Source organism: Bos grunniens, chromosome 23 (assembly GCF_055505025.1).
Source record: "Bos grunniens cultivar Pamir isolate PY7600 chromosome 23, Bosgru_T2T1.0, whole genome shotgun sequence".
Classification (NCBI taxonomy): domain Eukaryota; kingdom Metazoa; phylum Chordata; class Mammalia; order Artiodactyla; family Bovidae; genus Bos; species Bos grunniens.
The window spans coordinates 5,921,388-5,948,924 of NC_141187.1; the positions used below are offsets into that span (position 1 = coordinate 5,921,388).

General features: G+C 36.5%; 1 protein-coding gene across 1 annotated transcript in view; it reads left to right on the top strand.

Moving 5' to 3' along the window:
- Positions 1-27,537, top strand: part of BMP5 (bone morphogenetic protein 5) — a 143,710-nt gene that overhangs the window by 96,826 nt on the left and 19,347 nt on the right. The window contains exons 3-4 of the mRNA XM_086370612.1: positions 95-243; positions 23,727-23,921. Coding sequence (XP_086226738.1) covers positions 95-243; positions 23,727-23,921 — 344 coding nt within the window. The remainder of the gene's footprint in view (positions 1-94; positions 244-23,726; positions 23,922-27,537) is intronic.

The window sequence follows — 27,537 nt, forward strand, 5'->3', positions numbered from 1 at the left end:
AGAGTGGTTTTGTAGAGCTTTCACTTAAGTGTAGGGAATGATGATTTTCACTCAAACCTGTAACTGTTTTTGTTGTTGTTTTCTTTCTCCTTAGGGACGCAGATCTATTCTTGTTAGACACAAGGAAAACCCAAGCTCTTGATGTGGGTTGGCTTGTCTTTGATATCACTGTGACCAGCAATCATTGGGTGATTAATCCACAGAACAATTTGGGCTTACAACTTTGTGCAGAAACAGGAGATGGTAAGCACTGAATTTTGTACATTTTGTGGTACTGGTTTGTACCCATTGAGAGTTACAGCTTTTTGTGGGATTTAACCAATGTATTTTTTATACACACAATGTGCAAAGTGGTGCAGTCTATAAGACAGAGCAATATATTGATTAGTTAATTGATTTGTAAACAACATGCATTTATTGTCAGGCTCTGCAATGGCTGTGGGAGGTAAAGACAACTTAAGCCCTCTTCTTGGTCTTGGGGTTTTTATTCTTGTGTTGAAGGCCTGTATGTAAATAAACAGCACAACTGTAATATAGCAATACTGAAAGAAAGTGATGTGTGAGGTGCTGTGGATCCATGTCTTAACTGTCGTGGTGGTTACACAGCTATGTAATTTGTAAAAACGTATAGAACTGTACTCTAAAGAAGAATAAATATTACCATAGTCAAAGAATGTCTCAAAACTTGACTTAAAAAAGAAATATATATCAAAGCAGGCGATAGGGAAACAGACAAATGACCTACCATAACACAGAGGAGGGTGAGGATGGAACAAAAGACTCACGAATATGCAGAAGATGTTACTGAGTTAGATCTTAACATACTGTAATATTTGATCAAAAGACAACAGCTCCAGGATCACTTCTGGGAGAGATTTGTTGACTTTAAAAAAAGAAAAGAGCAACCTAAAAGTTGAGAGTTGTTTTACTTGGTGGACAAAACTGAGGACTTAGGCCTAGGATGCAGCCTCTTATATGACTAAGTTCAGTTCAGTTCAGTCACTCAGTTGTGTCCGACTCTTCGTGACCCCATGGACTGCAGCATGCCAGGCCTCCCTGTCTATCACCAACTCCCGGAGTTTACTCAAACTCATGTCCATTGAATCAGTGATGCCATCCAACCATCTCATCCTTGCATGACTAAGGGACTGCTCTAAAGAGGTAAGGGGGGAGCCAGGATATACAGAGATTTTTTTACAACAAAGGCCAGGTAGTTGGAATATCAAGGGATTACTGTTAATTAAAGAAAGCAAGACATCTCAAGTTAGTGAATTTAGGGCTTTTCTATGTATGGGAAGATGCAAGGGTCTGGGCTCACTGAAATCATCCCTCTGATATGCACCTCAGCTATTGGGGGCCAGTATCCTGTACTTTCTCATCCGGAGTCTCCTCCGGTGCACTGCTGCGGGGATTGGGTGGCTGTGGCGGCTGACAGTTTGATAGGGAGGCATCCTGTTTCCACCCTGAGTTCCCTCGGGGCTGATTGGGGCGTCTGTAATGGGATGGCTTGATGCTGCAACGATCTTTGTTTACTGATACGACAGGTGGTATTCTTAGTACACAGGTCTATAGGAAATCTTTGCTGAGAAGCTTCAGAAGGTATTTTTATGCTCAGAAGTACTCATTGAATAAGGATGTGCTATGTGCTTGGCTTAATGCTGGAGATAAAATGGTGAACAAGTGCAGAGGTGGCTTCCTGAGGCTTGCAGCTAAATGAGGCATAAGTAGTCCGCACGTAATATCATTGAGTCCGTGTCGCTACACGCTGAGTGTCAAACAGTGAGAAAATTCTAGCTGCAATGATAACGTTCAGGAAAATGTGATTGGCAAAGAAATTGGAGGGCAGGCATTTTGGGCAAACAAAAGAGTGTTCACAAAGCCTATGATGAGAAGGATTTTGGCCTGTTTGATCAAGAGGTCAGGGAGTGCAAGGCTTTGTTCACCTTTGATCACTCAGAGTCCAAAGTTTTAAATTCAAATCTAGACTTCCAGGTCATTTAAAATTATATTTGTTACCACAGGAGGATAAAACATCCTTTAATGATTTGTTTCCTTGATCAGTGCTTTCAAAATATTCAGAAGTCTACCAAGTGGGCCTAACTTATGCTTTTGCTCAACACCCGAAAATAGTAGGATCATGGCTGCAGAGTGTGGTTTTAAAAGTGATGATTTCATCAACATGCATCCGCCACGGGTGTACACATGATGCATGTTGATGTACGGCAAAATCAATACAATATTGTAAAGTAAAAACAATAATAATAAAAAAATTAAAAAAAATAAAAGTGATGATTTATTAGAGAATGTGCCCTATTTTAGTTTACTATCTTTAGCTTTTTGCAGGATCCAGCAATAGAAACATCAGCCCTAGAATCCTTCTCCTTTCTATATTACACTAAAGCCTTGCTTAATAAACTGCTGAGTTAAGTAAAAGTTAGGTCTGCCCTGGGTCTTTTTCAAGGAGGATCATTACTGATGCAATTGGACTTCATGGAAACATTGTTTTACCTGCAACCAGATTTGTAGCCTGAGAATCAGACCATGCCCAGTGCTGTTACCCCAAAGATTGTGTATGTGGAGTGAGGTTGACAGACACAAATCAAACATATTCCAGAGTTTGTCTACTGAAGGTTTCACGTGCCTCAGATCTTGAGCTAGAAAAGGAAGGCTCTTATTGAAAGTGTTACAGACAAGTTTGAGACATCTGCTCCCAATCCAGACTTTTCCATAGATTTTAATTACAATATTGATGTTTTAAATTCTCATAAGCAATTAAGATATTTTGAATTATAAGATATTTTCCATAATGGCTTTGAGACTATCATTGAAGATTTTCAGAGTTCAATCATTGTAAATATAGACAGAAAGGCATACATCTAAATAATCTCCCTTAAATTTTTACAGTGTTCAACTACTCTACATTTATGGTCAGAAATGTGACAGGGAAATGTACCCGGAGGGGCTGAGCCAGGAGTCTCTTCCCTGGTATGCGGTCCAAAGAAAAATTAAATTAGTGGTATGTGCTTCCCTCAGTCTTTTCCTTGGAGATATGCTGAAATGTCTAACTAAACAAAACTCAGGAGATCTGTGAAATATGACCCCTGTTTCTTTTTAACTTCCTCACCCTTCCCTCCCAGCTAGAAAATTCTGAAATTTCTCTATTTTTTTTTCTACTTCTTCTATGTTGGTTTTCTTTCCTTTACACTCTAAACTGTTTAGTTCTTTCTTGCTTCCAATTCATCCTTTCCTTTGAGAACTACTTTATATTTTGTTTATCCTTTTCCTTTGATTGATTTCTCTTATATTTTAGGAGTAATTTTACTTTAAATGACTCATATTATTTATGGGTCTTTTTTGGGGCCTAAAATAAACTCACATTTAACTTCTTTCAAAGGTTTCCAAATTCTTTATTTAAAAGTTAGGCTTGAGATAGACAGCATTATGTTGCTTTTCTTTGATTTTTTAGTATTGTCTGATACAAAAATGTTAAAAGGATTAAATATGCTGGCAACCTGGCCTTTTGTATTTAAGCGATACTTAAATTTTAAACACTTAACAGATTTTAACCGGCATTAGAGCATATATGGCTCTGGGAAAGCAAGTGACCCTCTGGGGTCACCTTAGTTTTATTAACTACAACCTCATGGAAACTAGGCTTGTGGCATGCTTCTGTAAACATAGATAACCAGATGCCCCAACTTATTACTGCTCCTTCATCACTGCTGATGTTCTCAATGTTCTATTGGAATATTGCTTCAAACGGATTAGACAGACATCTTTTATTTGCAATAATGGATTCTGAACATGTTTACTTCTCAGCAAAGTAGTTGGAAATCGTAAAAAATGAAGCTCAGGAAAGCCAGCTTTCAAATTCTTTTGTTGACCATTATTCATTTATTGATTTGTTCGGCACAAAATCTTCTAGTGCCTATCCAGGCAAGACAAAGTGTTGGGAACTTCCTGGCAGTCCTGTGGTTAAAACTACAGACTTCCAATGCAGGGGCCAAGGGTTTGATCCCTACTTGGGGAACTAAGATCCCACACGCTGTGTGACACAGCCAAAAAGTAAAAATAAATAAAGGCAAAGTGTTAAGGAGACTATGAACTGGGAGATAGACATTTGTAGTTACTTTAGAAGGAATAAAGTGCCTTAAATCCGAAAAATAGTAATACAATCAAGACACTACAGGAAAATGTGAGAGAGGTGGTTAAGTCCAAATGGAGCCAAAAGCACCACGGCCCAGGTGACTTTTTGGGCTCCGTCACTTGGCTAAGATTTCAAGATATGAAGATGAGGAGGGAGTGGAGCTGGTGTAAGGAAGGAGGAGTGAGTTAGTTCTTGGATGAAGAAACAGTGGGAGTAAATCCATAGAATGGCAAAATGGCATGGTATCCTTCAGAAAAACCCGAAGTCCAGACTAGGCTAGAAGAGCTTTCATGTATTTCTACGGTTGCGAGTGCTGTTATTTTATGAAAGGGACTGGGAGATCAGTTATGGACAAGCCATGACATTTATGTATATATTCTTGTAGCTTGACCACAAGTCATTGAAGAACTAGACTTGCTGCTTTAATCAATCAGAGTAACACTTGCATGATTGCATATTTGAATATCTGTTTCATGAGATCATAGATGTGTATTTCTGGCTCACAGTGGCATCCTTGGTATTTGGTACCGTGCAGGTTGTAGGTATTAAAAACATGTTCTGAATGATCACTGAATGAATTTGTGAAGTAAAAGATTCTTGCAGACCACCTGTCCTTGAACATGTTATTCTTTTTTTTTTTTTTTTTAAGTTGAAGTATAGTGGATTTACAATGTGTTTGTTTCTGGTGTGCAGTAAATTGTTTCAGTTATATAAATATACTTGTTCATTTTCTTTTCCATTTTGATTTATTACATGATATTGAATATAGTTCCCTGTGCCATATAATAGGACCTTGGTGTTTATCTATTTTACGTATATGAACATGTTACTCTTAAGAAGAAATTCCAAACTATAAATTTGGGTTGATTATTAACCAAACAATTTTGGTTTAACACAGGAGAACTTTATACCACAAACCACAGTACAGTAGTTAAAACTGCTTCAATCTTAAAGTGGGGAGGAAATCACTGATACGGATTGTTAAATTTTGTTTACCCTGCTCTCACAAAGAAAAAACAGCTAAGAAGCCGAAATATATTTTGGAAATCAAAAGACTGTTGAAATCAAAAGTAACATCATGATTCCTCAGAGGACATGTGGAAAGTATGTCAGTTTGTAAAATATTCTTTTTAGTAATTTGATAAATGAACTGCCATGGATTTGGCAGGAGAGTTTAAGGATATTCTATTGATTTTTTTCAGGCAGAATAGAAAATTCTCTGAGTTCCATATGTCTGTTTCAGCTAAAGAAAGCAAACTTATGAGCAAGCAAATGGAAAAGAAACACTGCTACTTCTTAACAGCAAAATTTAGAAATTCCATACAAGTGGTTGTACCAACTGTGCTAAATTAGTTTCAGAATTCTCGAACACTCTCTCATAGTAGTCAATAACCTGGTAAAATAGTTACTCTGTCTTTTTTGTTTTTTTTTTTAAGCAGGAAATGATTAGGTTTAGATCTATCTTAAAATTTAAGATTTTCAGTTCCCTGATGTATAAAGATACATTAATTACGTGCCTTGTTAGATCTTTATTAAAATTGCTAGTAAATCTGCAGTAATTACGATCCTTTACATATATAAACATGCACACACTCACACATACATGCAAACACACAGACAAAAGTGTATGTACACAGAGTTTATTATCCAGAGAGCAATTTACTCTAGATTTTAACACTTGAGTTTTCTCGGCAAACACTATAATTTTCCATTGTTTGATGCTTTATATAGTTTAAACCGTCCAAGTAAATTAATTCTTTTTTTTTTTTTTCAAATTTGGGTTTATAGAATAATTTAAAGATGGAAAACAAAGATAGTATTTTTGGGACCATTAGAATGTCTTTTTAAAAACCCTATGTTTTCAGACGTTTTAGGTTTGGCAATACTCAGGGTAAATTTTGCCAATGACTTTTTCCTTTCTACTCAAACCCACTTATATGTCAAGGAAAATTCAACCCGTATGTTTCTGATTCATTTGTATTCAAGTCATCAAAATGTTGTTCTGTCAGAGTATTGTTTAATGTCCAAGAAACAGTATAAGATTCTTTAAAAAAAAAAGACTCTAAAATCCATTTTTCTTTGAACAAAGTTTGTGGCATAATTTCCAAGTGTATCAAGGTAAAAAATCAGATTTTAAGTCAGGGATTTCAAAGTTTTAGTAAATTTTGTAGCCAAATAAAGGGCAAGAAAATTTCAGAGGTATGAAACTATCAAATTAAATTCATTATAATGTTTAATATAATATAAAGAAATTTATAGGTCTTGTATGAGAACTTAGATTTTAAGGTTTTGATACTTAATTTAAATAAGGAGGATAAACAAAATAGAAAGCTCCATTCTGGAAATACAAATTCTAGGAAGAAATCATTAGGAAAACTAGATTAAAATTTTGGCTTTGACAAAATAGTTTACATTTTAGCCATAGCATTAGCTGAATGAGTAAACGGGTAACACCTTTCAAGAATGTTGCACGGTTATATTAGACAGTAGTACCTGAAACATGGTAGGACAAGAATAAAATCTCTAGGTTGAATTGGATGAGAAAATACACAAAGACTTACTCCACATGACACTCCTTTAATTTAGGGTCAGTGCTTTTATTGTGGAGATTTTACAGATGATTTAATACGGTTTCAGATGAATTCACAAATGATAGTCCACTGGAGAGAGGCCGCATTGCAGGAGGATTCTTTACAGTCTGAGCCACAAGGGAAGCCCCAAGATTATTGACATATGTTCTTAAATCTTGAGTTGGAAGCATAATGTATTAGGTGCACGTCTAATAACTTCGGTTAACATAATGATTATTGGTAGGAAGCTTTTAAGTACATTCAGATCTAGGGTATGAAGCCAACAGAAATGAACATTCAGTGATATGTGCCATGATCAATTGAATGCTTATATTGGCTAGGTCTTCATAGGCATCAGGAAATATCAAGTTATTAATAATATGATAGCTTTAAGACTCAACCATTTTATTTTTAAGAAAGAATAATATAGTTATTTGGGAAATAACTAGTTACATCAATGAATATAAGGGAAACAGCGGTTGTTATAGGGTAATGTGTATTGTACAAGCATAATTGATTAAAGGCTGAAAAGGCTGACCTATATAAGACAAAAATTTCAACCCAGAGAGACATCAGTGTAAATTACTATCATTTGGCTTCATACACTCTTCATAAAACTATTAACAAACCTTGCACATCAATATGGCTTCTTTCAAGGACAGTTGAATTACAAGCAGTATTTTAATAGAACACGTGATTAAAACACGCTGATTGTCTTTGTTGAAGAGTTGGGCCCAAGAGCTCCTAATGTGTTAAGATTTTTAGCAAATTGTATAAAATCCCCACTACATAAATAATATTTTCCATTAAGAAAATCAGAAAATTGAAGATACTCTATGCATTGATTGGAAAAACATCATAGAAGACCTCTCTGAAAGTCAAGGAAATGAATTGTTAAAATTATTGCTTTCTCAGATTATAACCCATATTGGTTAGCAGCTGTATTTCCCATACATTATAAAGGGGTAAAGTTATGGCTTTTAAATTTTTTTTTCTGCTTACTGTGTGCTCAGTCTTGTTTGACTGTTTGCAACCGCACAGAGTCAGACACGACTGAAGCGACGCAGCAGCAGCAGCAACCCCATGAAGAGAGCACACGCCTGCCAGGCTCCTCTGTGCTTGGGATTTCCCAGGCAAGAACACTGGAGTGGGTTGCTGTTTCCCTCTGCAGGGGACTTTCCTGACTCAGGGATCAAACCCGTGTCTCTTCCCTCTCTTGTGCCACCTAGGAAGACTATTTTTCCTGCTTGTTGGTACACAAAAACTTCTCTATTCCATATAGAGAAGGCTGAGTGTGGAAGAATTGATGCTTTCGAACTGTGGTTTTGGAGAAGACTCTTGAGGGTCCCTTGGACTGCAAGGAGATCCAACCAGTCCATCCTAAAGGATATTAACCCTGAATACTCATTGGAAGGACTGATGCTGACATTGAAGCTTCAATACTTGGGCCACTTGACGTGCAGAGCCGATTCACCGGAAAAGACCCTGATGCTGGGAAAGATTGAGGGCAAGAGGAGAAAGGAGTGACAGAGGATAAGATGGTTGGATGGCATCATTGACTCAATGGACATGAGTTCGAGCAAACTCCAGGAGATAGTGAAGGACAGGGATACTCCATGAAGGACACTACATGGCTTGCTGTAGTTCATGGAGTTGCAGAGAATCAAACACGACTTGGCGACTGAACAGCATCAGAGCTTTTCTAAAAGCACCAACAATTTAATCCTCTTGTATTTTCACCAACATAATTATTCAAGCTATATAAAAGATCTTGAGTTAGTGCAATTAAATTGAAAGTGCATATTTTTAAAACTTTTATTACCCAAGTTTTTGCCATGCTCTCTACTCTTCACTTGTGGGAATTTTAGGGTTCATTCCTGGAAATTGATAGCTGCCACACTTACATTAATAAGAAATGGGATTCCATTTTGTTTCTCCAAAAATATGAATGGGTTGCTTATTTCTATTGTCACTTCTTAGGTGCAGAGTAATTTAACATACTGATAAATTTTTCTTTTCCAAAACTGCAATATTTGTGAGGTCTTCTTAATGAGTTATCTTAAAAATTAGATTTTTCAAAAATTCCATGATATATTTTGAATTAAAGAATATATACTCCTAATTAGAAAAATCTATTCTAGAATCTAAAGTTTTCATGTTGCCATACATTAACCAAATGTGCGGGTTACTCACTTTGACATTCTTTTCCTTTTATTAAATGTGAACACTTCTGTCTGAGAGAGATGTGGAGTTCTGAATGTGATATCTGCTTAAAGTTAGTAAGTCCTGGAATCTGTTTCTTTTCAATTCAAGTATCTGATTAAATAAGTTTGCTGAGTTATCCCTGGATTCCCTAACACAATCTTTTTTACTTCAGGGGGAAATTTTCCAAATTAAGCCCCTGTGTTGTCAATGACTATCTATCTGTGTTAAGGGTCAGATGATCTATATGGCTGCTTAATCTGAATATCAGCTGACATGGTGCTAATAAGTAGCAGAAGAAATTCAGAGATCAAGTGTGATATTTTTCTTTTTGTCCTGCTGTTTTGACTACAGTTTCTCATTATTATGCATCTCACTTCAGAAAGTTGAGGTATGTCCCCTTATCAGAAGATCTCTTAAACATTTTAAGATTTGATAATAGCTTTTCCCTTATCTGAACTTGATGTTTTAAAGCAATTAAGTCATTTTTGTTCATAAAACCATGTGCTTCCCTGCTGCTGAATTTATGGTGATGACAATTGGTTTCAAATAAATAAATGAGGGTCTCTACTTCCAAGAAAATGTAAGAATCACATATCTTGCTAAATGTTCTAATAGGAAAAAGGAACATATAGTCCTATGATTTGTTTTCAGTAAATATTACTATAAATGAAGTGGTTCTTTATGTACTGTTTACTGTTGAGGATAACTAGAGCATACTTGCTTGACTTTACGATGAACATTTAAGAATAAATTAGGAAGATAGTCAAGGAATGCATGTGTGTGTGCTTAGTCGCTCAGTTGTGTCTGACTCTTTGTGACCCCATCAACTGTAGCCTGTCAGGCTCTTCTGTCCATGGGGATTCTCCAGGCAAGAATACTGGACTGGGTTGCCATGGCCTCCTCCAGGGGATCTTCCCAATCAAGGGATCTAACCCAGGTCTCCTGCATTGCAGGCAGATTTTACCATTTGAGCCACTACGGTCAGTCAAGGAATCTTCAAAAACTTAAATGCAATGAAGATGTAAAATTAAAATTTCCCCTTAGTTCAGAAATTAAATCCGTGTGTGAAAAAGGGCAGGTTGAAGGCATTAGATTAAAAATAGTGCCCCAAGACCTGGGTGTTAATGGCTGTGGAATTGTTTGTATCATGAAGGAGTGAGTTCATGTGACTAGAAGAATTCACTGCTTATTTGACCTTTGTCTAGGGATTATTATATCTCCTGAGATAATTTCTCAGATAACTGCAATTTATAAGCATATATTTATACTTTTAGCATGATACATATATCAATATTATATTCAGAGGGGGTACAGTGAATTCAAAACAAAACTCAAGATATTATATAAAATCAGAGATGGAGAAATAGGTAAAGGGAAATAAATGTTAGATATCCCATGAACTTTCTTTTGGGGTAAATGTGTATGTGTATACAAAGAGGCAAAATACTTGGGCATAAACAGATTCCCAACTAATCATGTGAAGGACCAGATAAGCTCACAGTTGAAAATCTATAATTATTAAGGTATCTAGAGAGCTCTTATTACAGCATTTAGTAGGATTATATTTTTTCTTTTCTTTAAGTGCCACAATGGAAACCTAAATTTCTCTAAAACATTTTAAAACGGCTTCTATTTCTATAAATTTTAAAAACATTAAAGCATAAATAAATCTATGGCAATATGTCATTTTTCAATTTTTTTTTTTTTTTTTTGTATGAATCAAGCCAAAGCAAGATTTAGAAGATAGCTAAACAAAACAACTGCCTAGGTCAATTTATGTGAATGATTTAGAAGAGTTTCCATTGAGAAGAATTTTTTTCTGTATCTTTATGGTAAAAATGACTAGATTTCTACTAAAAATAAATATGACATAGATTTCCTTTGGGGTTTAAGATCAGTATTTGTTAATTTTCCAAACCCATGTAAGCTGTGACCTATGGATTTTCTAACTTGTGTTATGTCTTAAAGCACATCAGAGAACATAAATCTTTCCTGGCTTTAGATTTTTGCTCTTTTCCCACTGCATAAAAATGAGCAAAGTCATCAATATGCCTTTCATGGCTAGAGTAACTAAACAGAAACATTGAGGCACTGTTAAATTTCTACCTTGTTCAACCTAACATCTTATTAATTCTCCTCTTAGTCATATACTATTTTTATAAACTATACTTTATGTATTTTCAAATTGACTCAACCTAGTAAAACATTTTCTGTCTATACAAAGAACTGCTTTTTAATAATCTAATTTTGTCAGTATGTTTAATAATTCCATACTCATATTTTGTATTTTTTTAGTTTTCGTGATCAATTCAGGTTTTATTTCCTAAGTATATCTGTAGCTCATATAAAATAAGCATTCAAACATGTATTTGCAGTGGTGGTCAACCAATATAATATTAATAACTTATGGAAACTAACATTTCCTGAGAGGGTGCTAGATGTCAGCCATTTGGTGAGATTTTTAAATGGAATGTCTGCTTTATTTTCACTGTTTTCTCATTTTGTACATGAGGAAACAGTCTTATAAAGCTCAAGAATCTTGCCCATGAATCTAAAAATGATTTGTATTCCAAGTCAGATCTTATATACTATGACTCTCACAAATGAGATGAATTTTATATAAATTCCAAACTGAAAAACAATGCACTTTTATAATTTCCAAACAGAACAGTGGATTAATCATGCTTGTTATGGAACAAAATTGAGCTTTATGTTGGATTGTTGGGAATTGCCTTTGGGTTTTATATTTTCTGCCTGGAATCTAACTGTGATCTGACCGACAAAAGGTAACTGCATTTTTGGCCAGTTTTTTGTTTTTTAAAATCTATCTACTTCAATATTTCTTATAGCTCCATGCACAGTTACTGTTAACTTGATAATTTGTAGACTGAAAAGAAGAAACTGTAACTTTTTCTGCCAGTGATCAGCTTCAACATGTAATTAAATTTAGTCAAATTCCATTTCTTTATTTTGATAACAGACGTCTCCTTTTCTTTGTGCCCTGGGTTGCTCACTAATGTATTTTTCTAGGTTCTCCCTCCCACCCCTCATTTCCTCTCCTTCTGTTTTTGTACCCTTAGTCCAAACTTCCCATCATGGAATCCTCAGGTCTGCTCTCCCATCATCCTTTATTAAGTCTCAACTGGTACCCAAGTTTGTAGTTTCAATCACGGTGCAACGAACTCACTTGAGGTGAGTCAAACATGCAGTTTGCACAGTTTATTGATTATTTGCAAAATTTCAGTATGAAATTCGTCCTGTGTCTTACCTCATCAATTCTCTTCCCAGCATCTAGGCTGATGGTGACCTGTTATTATGCCAGCCCTAAAGAGTATTCCCTGAATTGTGTTTTGGGGAGCAACAAATTGGTATAAAATTTTCCTCCAAAATTGAAAAGACAAAGTATCTGGCAATGAATCACACTTTTAATTTGTCAATGTGCTTAGCTTTGCTTTCTAATTTTTTCCCCTATGAGCAGAGTTACATTGGGTTAGCCATAAAAGCTTTGCTAAAAACATCATATTTTGAACAAAATTGTTTCAATGTAAATTACACATCCCTTAGTTCTTTTGGATATAACAACTCATGCTGATGGTTTCTTTTTAAATATCTATTTTGCTATCTCTATTATTATATTTTTCTTTAGTTGGTATCTGAAATGAGCCTCCATAGCCTAGTTGAGTTTTGTATAATGATCAGTAGAGGGAAAATAACTTTTCTTTAAAAATAGATTTGACTATAGTATATATTCAGTAATAAATTGAAAATCTTGAGTGTGGTGTTTTATGTCCACTATGTATACAGTGTTTTAAAACCAAAATTTAAATCAACTTATTTGTTTTAATTTATAGTATGTTTATATTTGAATAAGAGCCACTTGGTAAACATCATTTACTTATCCAAATTTTAGCATCACAACTCAGAAACACACATGAAAAATAGTTTTGGAACCAAACAGGAGTTCGTGCTGCTTCACTACCTGGTGAAAGAGGTATTTTACCATGTTTTAGATTTCCCTTAATGAAAAGGGAAATGGAAGCGTTTGGCGACATCTGTATTCCTGTTTTTGATTTTCCCTAATTCAAAACAGTAACTATGGAGCACCCATCTTGCCAAACAAATGCCAAGGTCAGGAACATATTCCAGTTTTTCTAGGCCCTAACTCTGCTTTGACTGATGATCTGAAGGGTAAATATTTTCGTGGTAATATTTCATTTAGGGGCATGAAGAATATGAGATTACCCTTTTCTCATCGTGCACAGAAGTTAACTCTGTCTCTTCCATCGTTCTTTCCCCTATGAGTTGAATATTGTTGAATGTATTTCTTAAAGACATATTGCAGAATAAGGGCAGTGCTGGTTTTGCATCTTGAGTATGGAGTACAGTGGGAAGAAGTAGTTGGTTCAGTCACTCAGTCATGTCCAGCTCTTTGCAATCCCATGGACTGCAGCACACCAGGCTTCCCTGTCCATCACCAAGTCCTGGAGCTTACTCAAACTCATGTCCATTGAGTCCATGATGCCATCCAACCATTTCATCCTCTGTTGTCCCTTTCTCCTCCCACCTTCAATATTTCCAAAATATTTCAATATTTCTAAATCCAGCTTGAACATCTGGAAGTTCACGGCTCACGTACTATTGAAACTTGGCTTGAAGAAGTTTGAGCATTATTTTGCTAGCGTGTGAGATGAGAGCAATTGTGCAGTAGTTTGAACATTCTTTGGCATTGCCTTTCTTTGGGATTGGAATGAAAACTGACCTTTTCCAGTCCTGTGGCCACTGCTGAGTTTTCCAAATTTGCTGGCATATTGAGTGCTGCACTTTCACAGCATCATCTTTTAGGATTTGAAATATCTCAACTGGAATTCCATCACTTCCACTAGCTTTGTTCGTAGTGATGCTTCCTAAGGCCCACGTGACTTCACATTCCAGGATGTCTGGCTCTAGGTGACTGATCACACCATCGTGATTATCTGGGTCATGAAGATCTTTTCGGTATTGTTCTTCTGTGTATTCTTGCCACCTTTTCTTAATAACTTCTGCTTCTGTTAGGTCCATATCATTTCTGTCCTTTATTGTGCTCATCTTTGCCTGAAATGTTCCCTTGGTATCTCTAATTTTCTTGAGTAGATCTCTAGTCTTTCCCATTCTATTGTTTTCCTCTATTTCTTGGCATTGATCACTGAGGAAGGCTTTTTTTTTATCTCCTCTTGCTATCCTTTGGAACTCTGCATTCAAATGGGTATATCTTTCCTTTTCTCCTTTGCCTTTAGCTTTTCTTCTTTCCTTAGCTATTTGTAAGCCCTCACCAGACAACCATTTTGCCTTTTTTCATATCTTTTTCTTGGGGATGGTCTTGATCACTGCCTCCTGTACAATGTCACAAACAGGTCCATAGTTCTCAGGCACTGTATCAGATTTAATCCCATCAATCTATTTGTCACTTCCATTGTATAATTGTAAGGGATTTGATTTAGATCATACTTGAATGGTCTAGTGGTTTTCCTTACTTTCTTCAATTTAAGTCTGAATTTGACAATAAAGAGTTCATGAGCTGAGGAAGAAGAGAGAGCTCTTAGTCCATGAAAGGCATCGACAGTCACTGGTGACCTGGCTAAACTTTGGCTCACTCACAGGAACGAAGGAAAATCATAACAAACCAGAGCATCCACCCACCTAAGTCAACAGTGAGTATTGTAAGTGAGGACCAAAACTTGAAATTGGAGGGAAGATGCTTCAATAGGAAAATTACGAGTCCCTAATCCTTGAACATGGGTTATAATTTCTCTGTAGTCAAACTAGTCAAGTTTTAATTTGAAAGGAATGGAAAGGGGTAGGGGGACCACCCGTGTTGTGGATGTAGGAAGTGTTGAGTGGTCTTCCCTCTTGATGTTGTTGCTGTTGTTCAGTTGCTAAGTTGTGTTGTTGTTGTTCAGTTGCTAAGTTGTATCTGACTCTTTGTGGTACCATGGACTTCAGCACGCCAGGCTTCCCTGTCCTCTACCTTAAACGTCACAAAACTAGCAGCTACCACAGCATCCTTGACAGATGCAGTGTAGATGTCACTGCCAGACCCAGGAGATGTTTGGATTTCCTCCAGTCTTCTCAAGGTGGGGAGCAGAGACCCAAGAGGAAGGCATTAGCCCTAAAGAATCCCTAACAAAAGGGCACTCTGTGTGCTGAAAGGAATAGAGTGGGCAGGGATGACTTAAAAACATGACCCTTCTCAGACCTTTATTTATTCCTTTAAAAAGTATAATCATTATTTTACTGGGAAGAATACATAAGACATTGTGTGTAAAACAACTGTTAAATTACCACATGTCAACATGGCAGCTGCTTCTTCCTTTTTAACTTTAGAAACATTGAATTGGCTCCTCTCCTCAATTCCCAGTTTCCCTGACCCCTCTGAAAGGCTTGCTGGTTATGACTTTTGGGTATCAGCTCTATTTATGAGTGGAGGTACTCACATGATTTCTCTGGGAGGTAATAAAATGATAGAAGCATGACAGTTGAGGTGTGTTTCTGACTCGAGCGGACCAGTAAGTAAACACCTGGGAAGTACCTGTTATTTTGCTTCCAGACAGCTCAGTAGGATGCTTTTGCTCTGGGGGCCACCATGGAATCATGAGGTCTCACTTGGTCCCTTATGTGTAAGTAAGGCTCCACTTTTCTTCACTCAAAAGAATGGTTTGTGATCCAACCATCATATGTGAAGGATTAAACTAAGTCCCAAATATCTTAACTCCGTTTTTTTTCTTTTTTGACAAAAAGTAGACACTTATCATGGTATATACATTAGGTATCCAGTATCAGGCTTTCACTATGTGTATTTTGGAAAGTATCTTTTACTCCTTTCACTCTTTCTTTTTATTAAGCGTCAAAATGATTTATTTCTCTTGCATTTTGGTAGTTCTGCACTATTCTAAGGCTTCTAGAAGTAGCTTATGATCATTTCATAGGTTCATGTATCAAATTGAAAGGGAAGGTCAAACATTTAATGAACTATGTTTTTCTATATGATAAAAGTTCTTTTTGCATAATCTGTCATATAAGCTGGTAAAAAAGAATGTTTCCTTTAGAGACTCATAAATTTCCCAAGTAACTGCATTAAGTTCATTGCAAAGACCACTTTCATCCACTACAGATAAAATTCAGCGTCTGAAATTAATTTCAGTGCTATGAAACAAACCCAAACGAGGCTTGACGTCTAAAAGCTTTTCTTCATTGATATCTTAACACGTAGTAATATATAGTTTTTAAAAACTTTTTGGTTGATTTCTGCTGAAATCCTGCTTTCATTATAGTTTTATTGAACTCTCCTGTGATTTTAAAGGAAAGACGTGTATGTGTGTGTACACGTTTCTTATTTTAAAAAGTCACATAAGAACTGGAAAAGATACTAAAAATAATTCACTCTTCCCATGGTTTTGTGAAAAGAATGTTTCTGCTTTCTTAAAATAAATGAGACCTGTAAGACCAACTGTAACCAAGCTTTTGGGGGCGTGTGACAGATGATGTCTGTAAAACTCTTAGGGCCTCAGGGGAAAGGCTCTATATATAAAGAGAAGAGCTATTAAAAAGTAAGTGCTTATGTGAAGGTAAACTACAATTCCTAGTTTGAGATTCATATTTCCACTAGCTGAAAAGAGAGCTTCAGTAAAAAGCATTTGTGAGGCTGGTCCCGCCTGAGACGGTGAGCCGCTGTGTTTCAGACAATGTCCCTGGAAGGAGACTAATCCTTTTCCATCACTCAGGCCCACCCTAAGCACAATAAAACATTTGCGCGTTCTGGAAAGCTTCCCCCATGAGGCACAAACCTCTGGCCCTGCTCCTTTATGTTTCTCTTCCTTTCTTCCTTCTGCCCCGGCCCCCCTCCAGAAGCCTCTTGAACTGCAGGTCTCAGCTGTTTGAGTTTCCCCCTATCTTGCCTTGAGCCATGATACCCATATTTCTAACGGAGAATCCCAATTTCTTTTCTCACCTCCATGATTTTCTCAGGTAGATGATAACGATTCCTTCCACAAACTTTTCACAAAGAATTGACACTCCTTAAAAAATCTTTTCCTCCTTCAAACTTCTCTATCCTTCACGTATCCCAATCCTAGAGGAAAATGAATTTCTTCCATTGCAATGTTACCAAAAACTGCAACTGCATTTCTTGTCTGCCGGTATAACTCAACCCCAGCTCATGCTGGCTCCTCAGGAGCTGCTCCCCAGCTGTCCTCTGTGGGTGTCATACCTCCAGTGTTATCTTTTCCTCTTTATCATCAGCCACAGAATTCTTTCCTTATTTGCACACATTATTACATTTGACCGTTCTTTTCTTGTTGACACTTTTTAGTAATGAATATATATATATATAATTGCTAATATATAATACTTAATATAAGATGAAGTAGTTATTTTTAATTTACTCTTTTAAATTTAAATATAGCAAAGGGATTGCATGAAGCACCTGGCTTGTTAAATAGTGTTAAATAAAAGCTCAGAATCACCATGAAGAATCACTAAAAATTCTAACCACCTTGCACTCTGAAGTTCAAGAATATATGTAATTTGCTAATACCACATTACTGGGAGTTTTAAGTATCACTGAAATAGTTTAAAATCCCAGCTTTTCCTTGTTTTTGTTTGAGATTACAAGGCAATGTAAACCATCTTCACAACAGGAAAATTCTGAGCATGAATGTAAAATTCTATTTATGATACTTCAAATATCTGGCAATAGGTCTGTGCTTTTACTATAAAAATAGAAACTGCAAATTTTTCATCAAGTTATAACACAGTTGAAATTCATAGCTAGATTGCAATTTGCTTAGTTTAAGATTTCACTGAGTTAAAATGTATATGGAATTTAAGTAGACAAAATTCTATCTCCCCCACATTCCTTAAAATCGGATATAAAAATGATTTAGTCTATATGCCTGGTAGAGAATTCTGCACATTTTAAATCATCTGTTTCTAAAAAAGGTACAATTCCAGTATAATTTAGAGCCGGGGAACTATAATTTAAGAGCACCAAAATCAAATTTAATCACAGATTGAAACTAAGCAAAAAGCAAGAGAGTATGTGAATAAGAAACAGTGCAGTGATTTGTTTTCTGTGAACTAGCCCACAGCGGATGCTGTGAGCTCTTCTGAAGTGAAGAATAGGTAATTTGTGCACAAGTTTCATCACAGGTGTTTTGGGTTAAGCATTCAATTACTGTGGGTTTATAGGGGGAAAAAAAACCCAGTGGAATTTATGCTAACATCTTACAGTGATATCAATGTTTGGGCTCTGATAAATCCTCAAATGAATGTTTTTCAAATTGTGTATTCTGGAGGAAACTGAATGCTCATATTTGGAACCACTTATCCTTATAACATCAACATGTCTCTAAAGAGCTGTTTTATGTCAGAGGCTCCTTTAATAACCCTGTTTCTAAAGAAATAAACATTTCAAAAGTCACATTTTCCCCCAAAAAACAGTCTGAAATACAAAACGAATCAGTTGAGGATGGATCCTTGGTTTGCCAGTGTACCTTCTGCATGATTCCAAACTTTAAATAGTTGTGTTCAGAGGCAGACATGAATACAATACTCTGACACCCAGGACTTATATAAAGTCATACAGATCAGGGGAGCAAATCTGGAATCTTTATCTTCAGTTATGGCAAAATGTGTAGGTTAAAGCTCCAGCATCGCATACTTTCCTAATGATTCTTGTGTGAAAAGAATAATTATTTCCTTAGAAGATACTATCCTAACTCCATCTTTATTCATTTCGCAGTTAATAAAACTGAGAAATGTCCCAATATTCACTTCTCAAATTCTTCCTCTTCCCTTGATACTGTACAGTAATTTTGAAATGAAAGCAAGATGGCCAAAATAGGAATAGTTCTAAAAAAATTCACATGGAAAGATTTAATGGGCATTCTTTGTTCAAATGTGAAAGATGATAACTCTGGACTCCCATACTTGTCCTGATCACCCCTTTTATTTTATAATCCAAGAATTCTGTGATACATAAACCTGGGATAATTGGGCTCCATGTTCTTTTGGGTCCCGTTGCCATCAGTGAAATCACTGGAATGCTGATATATCCTTCAGAGAAGCTTTTCTATCTCCTCTCCCATTTTGTGTGGGAGATTCCAACTGAATTTAAACTTGAACAAATCCCAACAATCAAGTTCTTCTCCCTCTCTTGCTCTCACCCTGCCCATTTCCTCTTTCCAGTGAACAAGATCAGGACATGGATGTGACATAAAGAAAGTGTCCTCCTGTTCTAGGACCATTTATTCCCATCACTTGCCCTGCCCCTCACTTTGAGACGGTTTTGGATCTACCTTAAAACCTCCAAAGCCATCAGATTGCTGCTTGGCATACCTCTGAACTGCTGCAACTCTCTGAAGCTGACGCTGCTATAGTAGGTCATCTGAACCCACCTACATCCTGGGGCTGCCGTCTTGTACCAGTGTGGAGCTACTTGGAAACCACTTTTCTGAGGTAGGAAGAATCTTTGGCCATCACTTGTGTTGCATCATTAACCAAACGCCAAAGTAGGGCTCCCTTGCTCTCTCAGGATTTTATAGGGACTTTGGGTAAAAATAGATCTGTTAGATTTCCATGAATCCCCTTGGTTCTTAAGGAATTCATCATGCAAACATTGGAGCAAGGCCAGAAGGAAGACTGAGTTACAGACTCAAAATCCCTGCTTCCTCATACTCACTGGGACATTATTCTGAATCTGTACTCTAGGGCTTCACCTTTTCCTTATGATGAGTTCTCTCCCTTTAGGTCTTTCTATTCTCTTCCAAATATATGCCTGATGTTTTGCTTACCCATCTTCTAGCTATGCCTAGACTTGTCTGAATCCTAAAATGATTAAGCGTGGATTCCAAGTTGGTGTCCCTTATCACCATTTTATTACTCTTTTTATTTCCCCAGGTCATTTTTATTTCCAGTTTATATTCTTTTATATTTTAATTTTTCAGTGATATATATATATATTCTTTATATATAGTATAGTCATAGTGAAAGTGAAGTCACTCAGTCATGTCCGACTCTTTGCGACCCCATGGACTGTAGCCTACCAGGCTTCTCCGTCTATGGGATTTTCCAGGCAAGAGTACTGGAGTGGGGTGCCATTTCCTTCTCCAGAGGATCTTCCCGACCCAGGGATTGAACCCGGGTCTCCCGCATTGCAGGCAGATGCTTTACCATCTGAGCCAATGCGTATATTTACATATACATTCTTCTTCATATTCTCTCCCATCATGGTTTATCAGAGGGTGTTGAGCATAGTTCCACGTGCTGTACAGCAGGACCTTGTTTCCTATCCACGTTTTCTAATGAGAAGTCAAAAATGAGGATTAGCTTTGAAAAATAAAACCACTGTAATACACGCCTACGTACATAATGGTTTTCCTAAATCACAATGTTTCACATAGGTTTCTTTACTGATATATTTGCAGTATCTAAATCACCCTGTATCTTAAATAGTAAAAGTCAGCATTGTTAAATAGACTTTATGAAAGATTCCCTACTTTTAATACCTGCAATAGAGTCTGGATTTCTTTAGCACTTCTAAGGAGAACGACTGTTCAGCCCTATTCAAAAGGTTCAGTCAACATCATCAGTGGAGGTGTAATGTGTCTGAAGGAGAAGGCCAAATAATGCTTCCATGGTGTGGCTCAAGATCAAGACCCACTGAGCAAGTATTAACTTATGGAATCTTAATAGTCACCTCATTGCTGAAGTGGAAAGGAAACCAAGAGGAAACTTAATAATATCAAAAGTTATTTTAAAAGGAGTTCACGTTTGTTTGAAGGGGACTTTGCCTCACACACAATGTCCCCCTTTGTAAAGACCAAGAAACCCGTATTTGTCACACACACACACACACACACACACACACACACCTTTATAGTTTTCAAAGCATAAATCTTGAGAGCAATCTTCTTTCTCCAGAGATAAAAATCAAAATATTGAAAGTCTTTCAAATAATTACAAAAGGTACCCTCTTATAAACCAAAGACATTTGGAACTTTGGGCTCAGTGCCTATTTCATGAGAATAGGGTCAGTGTGTTGTAATGAATAGAAAACTGATTGTATTGTATTCCATTTCTGTGTCGTGTGGCAACCTATTTCAATATTAGAAAGATCATCTACTAAAAATGATTTCTGCAGTTATCCGTGTATACAAGTAAAAAATTTCGTTCCTGTTAAATTAACACTTCATTAAAACATCAAACTCAAAGCTCAACAAATACTTTTTATGTTGTGTTCCAGGACAGAAAAAAAAAAAAAATCCAAAATTTAAAGAACAGATCGCCAGTTATTCTAGTCCATCACAGTCAGGTTTCTCAGTTCTGGTTTTCTTTTTTTCTTTTGCTGTGCTCTCTGTCACTGGAAACATCTTAAACCAATTTCAAGGGCTACACCTGAATAAACATGTTGTAAAAGTGTTTATGTATCGAGGTGGGTCAGTTCAAGGTATGGTATTTGGCTGGAACTTCTAATTTCTCTTTTTACAGCAAAAGGGCTGCCAGAAGGAGGAAGTCTGAGCTGAATTAATACATTTGTTACAGTGGAAGTAGAATGGAAACTACTCTGACCACAAATCAAACTGCCTCTTTCATTTATGCCAGTGATAGAGGTTTTCTAAGAAATATAGACTCTGGCATGGAGCCACTGTAAGTTTGCATTTAAAAGAGAAACCCATAGGCTTATTTGTTTAAGGTTTACTGCTCTGATTATTTTGAAGTTCTTTCTCTGCTAGGATGGAGTGGAGTGGCATTTGGGAAGGGAGCGGCTATTTTCACGTTTGTAGGAATGTAACAAGTTTTCCCAATGAGCGATTGTTGAGGACACCAGTGAATGCTGTCTGCATTGACACACATGCATTTTTTCAACCAATATCTCCACATTTGAAGGACTTCTGTGTCCCTTGCAACAGCTGCACCACCTCACTTAACACAGTCTCGTTTTCTGACGGTAGAAGGTCCCTGCACGATACAAGTATACACTAAAGTGTTTATGCTGCCAAAATAAATTGTGTTAAGAGCAAGAGTTTATTTGCTAAAATGCCACTGATGCCATTTCAGGGACTTGATTTCTTTCTTCCAAGGTGGGTTAGGTCTTATAATGCACTGAAGCTGCTGCACAGTCTTGACTGAATAAATATTTTAAGAAAACTGGCACATCCCTCCAGGGGCAAGGCACAGCCAATCATGCACGTATTTCTAACCACATGATATATTACTCTGAAAAGATTGGTAACTTTTGTATCTGGAGTAGAATTTGTTTTTGCATGAGCTTTGAGTAATTTTCAACTAAATGTACAACTTAAAGTTAAATACTTCATTCTCTCTGGGTAATTTTCACTGAAATTTTTATCGGTCAATAGTTTTCTTTATATATATGCACGTACATACATAAAAACACACACACACATATAATTTTCTGGGATATTTATTTTAAATGAGAAGATCATAACAAGAGTGAATTGTAAAATGTATAACAAATGCCTAACTCCTAAGGTATTTGTGAAATCAAATCAAATAATGCATGGAAACCACTAAGAAAATTGCCTATCACAGAGTCAGAAAGTATCATGGTAGATGCCAGTGGCTGCAGGTGTTGAAAGAGATGGGGAAGGGGGACGGGGACTAGCGTTTAATAGTGACACGAGTTTCAGTTTAGGAAGGTGAAAAATTCAGGACATGGATGATGGTTGGAGTCGCACAACAGTGTGAATGTACTTAGTGCCACTGAACTGTGCAAGGTATGGTTAAAATAGTATATTTTATATTAATATTTTGTGACTTTTATCACAATAAAAATATTAAAAAATAAAAGAATACCTAGTGTACATAGCAAGTGCTCCAAATGCATTTGATGTTGTTATAGTGATGAGTATTATTTTTGCTACTCCAATGGGAGAAGCACGTGATCAACATCTACTTCTAGTCTCTAGGGCAGCTGACTTCTCACCCACTATAGCGCAGACCCTGTGCGCACTCCTTTTCTGATAAACACCCACCGCAGTGGACTCAGAAGGCTCTAGGACACAGACTGCTTTAGACTAAGCTCATCTGGAATTTTTCTCCTTTCTGAGCATTTCCAGGCTTGATTTGCATCCTCTGAAATCCTTTCAGTAAACATCATTCAAGTGTGTCCAAGCGCAGAGAAAATTTTGAAGTTTTCATGTTTGCTTCAAAATCCTCTACATAGAGAAAGACCTGGTGCTTAAAGTAAAGCTCCATGCCCAGCAGGGGCCTCTGGAAGGTTCTTTGAAGTGCTTTAAGTGGATCACAGCTTTGTAAAGTTTGCTGGGCACAGGCCCGAAGTGAGGAGGGGGTTTATCAACCCTGGAAAGTCTCCAAAGAAGCAGGGAAAAGTAGAAACACCCAGCCAGCTATCCAGCTTTAATCACACAAAGGAAAATTATAAGGCATTTAATGCAGAAGTGCCTGTAGCTAATATTTCTGAAATCACTGGTTAACACGGACATTTCCAGCCTGATGGTGGTCAAGCCATTTAGAACGTTACCAACTTTCAGGTCTGAGAAAGAGCCCAAGAGTGAAGGCCTGGGGGTGTTGTGTGGCTAAAGGGAGATACGAAATGGAAAGCCAAGAATGGATAATCGTCTGTAACAGTACATTTTCCACGTTTATGAGATTCTTTGGCCCGCAAATAAAAGGTTCTGATGGTGTTTTCAAACATTTACCTTTTTCCACGGACCCTCTGAGCTCACCCCTCAGCAGCTGAACTTCATCTCTTCTTAATAAACCCAGTGCCCCTTCCTTGGTTCCAGGTCACAGCATCAACGTGAAGTCGGCCGGCCTCGTGGGACGACATGGGCCTCAGTCAAAACAGCCGTTCATGGTGGCCTTCTTCAAGGCGAGTGAGGTACTTCTCCGATCTGTGAGAGCAGCCAACAAGAGAAAAAATCAAAACCGCAATAAATCCGGCTCTCATCAGGACTCCTCTAGAATGTCCAGTGTTGGAGGTAAGATAAAACCAGAGCTGCAGTTCTGCACAGAGAGTTATGGGGTCGTATGTTGCAAATCAAGTAGCCACAGTAAATTTACCCCCTGGTATACCCTCATTTGGTCTATTAAATCATCCAGCCGTGTTTCTCGCATCCCCCAAATGTTTCATTAGCAAATCATTCAGCAATTCATTTTCAAGTAAGTGGGACTTACCTAAATCTGCTGAAAGATGCAATTCAAATTCAAATCAAGCTGGCAATAATAAAATTATTAAATGGCTACATCAACAAAAGCTAGTCCAAACTGAACTCCACAACTTGTGAGCTGACCTTTCCCAGGAATCTCACATATGGATGGGTAACAAGTAAATTCAAAATAAAAATATTCCTTTGGTACTTAAAACAGTACATGTGAATCATGAGCTTAATTTTTCTGCCAAAAGAAGCAGGGTAGATTGTATGGAAATTAAGTTAATATTTATATTCCCATTAATTATTTAGAGAGATGTTATGTGGATAATTTGCTTTGAGTGTGTGTATACATATACATGCTCATATAAAATCAAACAAAATGTTGTAAATGCACAGTTGATCCCACTGTACTTGCAATTTAATCTATTAATTGATAGATAAAAAATACACTTGATCTGAACTTATCTACATGATAAAATCTGAAGTAGTTTAATTATATACTTTGTACCAATGAGTACCTTGTTTAGTTCAGTTGCAAACAAATTTTTATAAGCTGTTCTTAGATGAAAATGATGGCTATTTTATTCCTAGGAATTGTCTTATCTATGAAAAATAAACCTATTTGAAGGAGAAAACTTACCCTAGAACATCGCTAGTTAGTACAAAGTGTTTGTTCATTTGTAAAATGCGTCTTCTTCTGTGTCGATGGCCACCATATGCAGTGTACTTGTGAGGCACCGTGAATGAGCTGGTGAACAAAACAGATATGACCTCTGCATAGGTATTTCAGCAAATACGAATGTTTTGCTCTTCCAGAAAGACACATCCACACAGTGTTTGCCATTAATGATTATAAATAAAACAAAAATATATAGAATTTTTTTTGATCCTGGGACTCTTAGCAAAAATACTAAGTGGAATTCACTGGAACCCTCCTAGAGTGAAGGCACAGGAGAAGTGTGTTAGAGAGAAGTCTATTTTATGTATCTAGCAACAGAAGCACAAGGAAGGGTTCTATGAAATTGCATTATAGTAAATTACATTCTACACAGAAATCATGCTTTAAAATAATTTTCCATCAAATAAGCTTCACTGTCTTTTTCACTTGAAAGTAAATGTGATATTAGTACCTTATTACAAGGCTATTTTATAAAGATCTTCACAAGATATTTAGTTTGGCAAAAATTTTAATTGCTTAATATGAAAGATGGAGAAAAATAACTTTCTAAGAACTTTTCTTCCTTGTAAATACTAGCCTGTCAAAGTTGTATATTTTTCTTTTCATATAGAATGGTTCTGAAATGGGTTGAAATGTTTTTAATTTAATGTAGCAGATTGCATTAAGAAAAAGATTTGTTAAATCTTGAATAGAACAGTAAATAATTTTTGAGAAAATTTCAAAGGGAAAAGTCACCTGCGTATTATTAGAGCTGGTAATGACTCTGGCAGAGGCATTGCAGCAAATGAAATCATCTAAGTCTTTCTCCCTATTGGTGAAATCTATTTATCTTCCCTTCCTGACCACAGGTAACAAATGTGCTTCTATAACTAGAAATGAATAAAACACATGAAGCAGAAATCACGTAACTTTTCACCAGTTTCCTAACACCATTTAGAGTACAAAATTATTCTAATATAGACCAATATTTTCTTTTCAAAAAGTGTGTCATTGGCACCCATTTCTGTGAAATATGTAGTAGGTGGTTTTGGAACATGTTCATATTTTGATAATAAGAAGAAAGAAAGTAGTTGGTCTGTGTGTATGAGACTTAACCTTTCAATAGGTAGTAATCAAGCAGACGGGAAAAGTTCTCGTAGGATTTGACCCAAAAGACAGGGGTTTAATATAAACATAAAATCTGATACTTAGGAGACTTGAAATGCTAGTGAAATTTTAAAATTATCCATGATTGAAACACTGTGTGAAGATGCTGTAACTAAGAAAGGGGGTCAGTAGGGAGAATGGAGAGATGTATTAGAAGTTTGCTTGGTTGCATTTTTTTTTTTTTTTTTTGCAAAGTATATTCTCAAATGTTAAAAATCTCCAACAGTGCAGAACCCAGGTCATTCTTGCTGTCTTTACCTCATCCCTTTCTTCTTTCAAAGAGTCCTGTCTTCTGACTTCTTAGTGCCCTTTTACTATTCTGTGCCCCTGTGGGAGAACCTAGAACAGTGTCCAACACAAAACAGCAACTGCACCAACACACATTCAGGAAATTAACATGGTCACCGTCTGGGAGAACTAGCTTCCTTTTTCAGCTGTGCATATATAGAACCACTGCCCGTAGACTTTCTGCCGAAACCCTCTGTCTTTGCTGCTCTTTAGGTTTTTAGCAAGAACTTTGAGCAGACACTTTGTGAGAGATGTTACTTACTTCACAATGAGCCACCACAGTTGATTTTCCTTTGAACTTGGGTTTAGGGGAAAGGAAATGTAGGCAATAGCTGAATATTAACGTTACCACCCTTTGGGTTGGAGAGGCACTAAGTTGATAAGATTTTAAAGCACCTACCAAGAGCAAGATGCTATTTGAAGGACTATATCAGTATGCAAAAACAATAGAGCATTCAAAATTTAAAGTATTTGCAAGGCACAGAGCAAGTTCTTGTTTACTGCAGAACTGCTTGAAAAGGTGCTTATCACAAGCTTGGTATCACGACCACTGGTGCCCTGCCTGCAACTCCCAACTCTGACAGGTGCTATATCTTGCCTAATGGATACAATGTAAAGTCATTCCTCTTGGACAAACATTTTAATCAAAACCAGAAAGAACAATCCATTGAAATTATTTGTTTAGAGTATGTTGCTATATAATTAATACATAATTTTATTTTTTAAAAATAATCACAAATAAAGCTAAAATTCTTCTTTAATCACTTAATTCTTTTAAGATAAGTTATGCTGATATACTGTTATCAACATAATACAAGTACTTCCAAGTTTTTTCCTCCCTATATGCGTCACTTTTGGAGAATATGATTTTATCATGTGTTATATAGATACATATTCTTTTTCAGATTCATTTCTCTTATAGGTCATAATAAGATACCGGCTATCACTCTCTGTGTGGTACAGTAGTTCCTTGTTATTTATCTGTCTTATATACAGTAGTGTATATCTGCTGATGCCAAACTCCTAATTTCTCTCTCCTCTTCCAGCCCCCTTTGGTAACTATTAGCTTGTTTTCTATATCTAAGCCTGTCTTTGCTTTGTACATAAGTTAATTTGTATCTTTTTTTTTTTTTTTTTTAGGATTCCACATATAAGTGTATCACATAATATTTGTCTTTCTCTGTTTTACTTATTTCACTTGTATGATAGTCTGCAGGTCCATTCATGTTGCTGCGAATGGCATTATTTCATCTGTTTTATGGCTGAGTAATATTCCATTGTATCAATACATGTTTATTACTTCTTTTTTTATCCATTCACCTCTTGTTG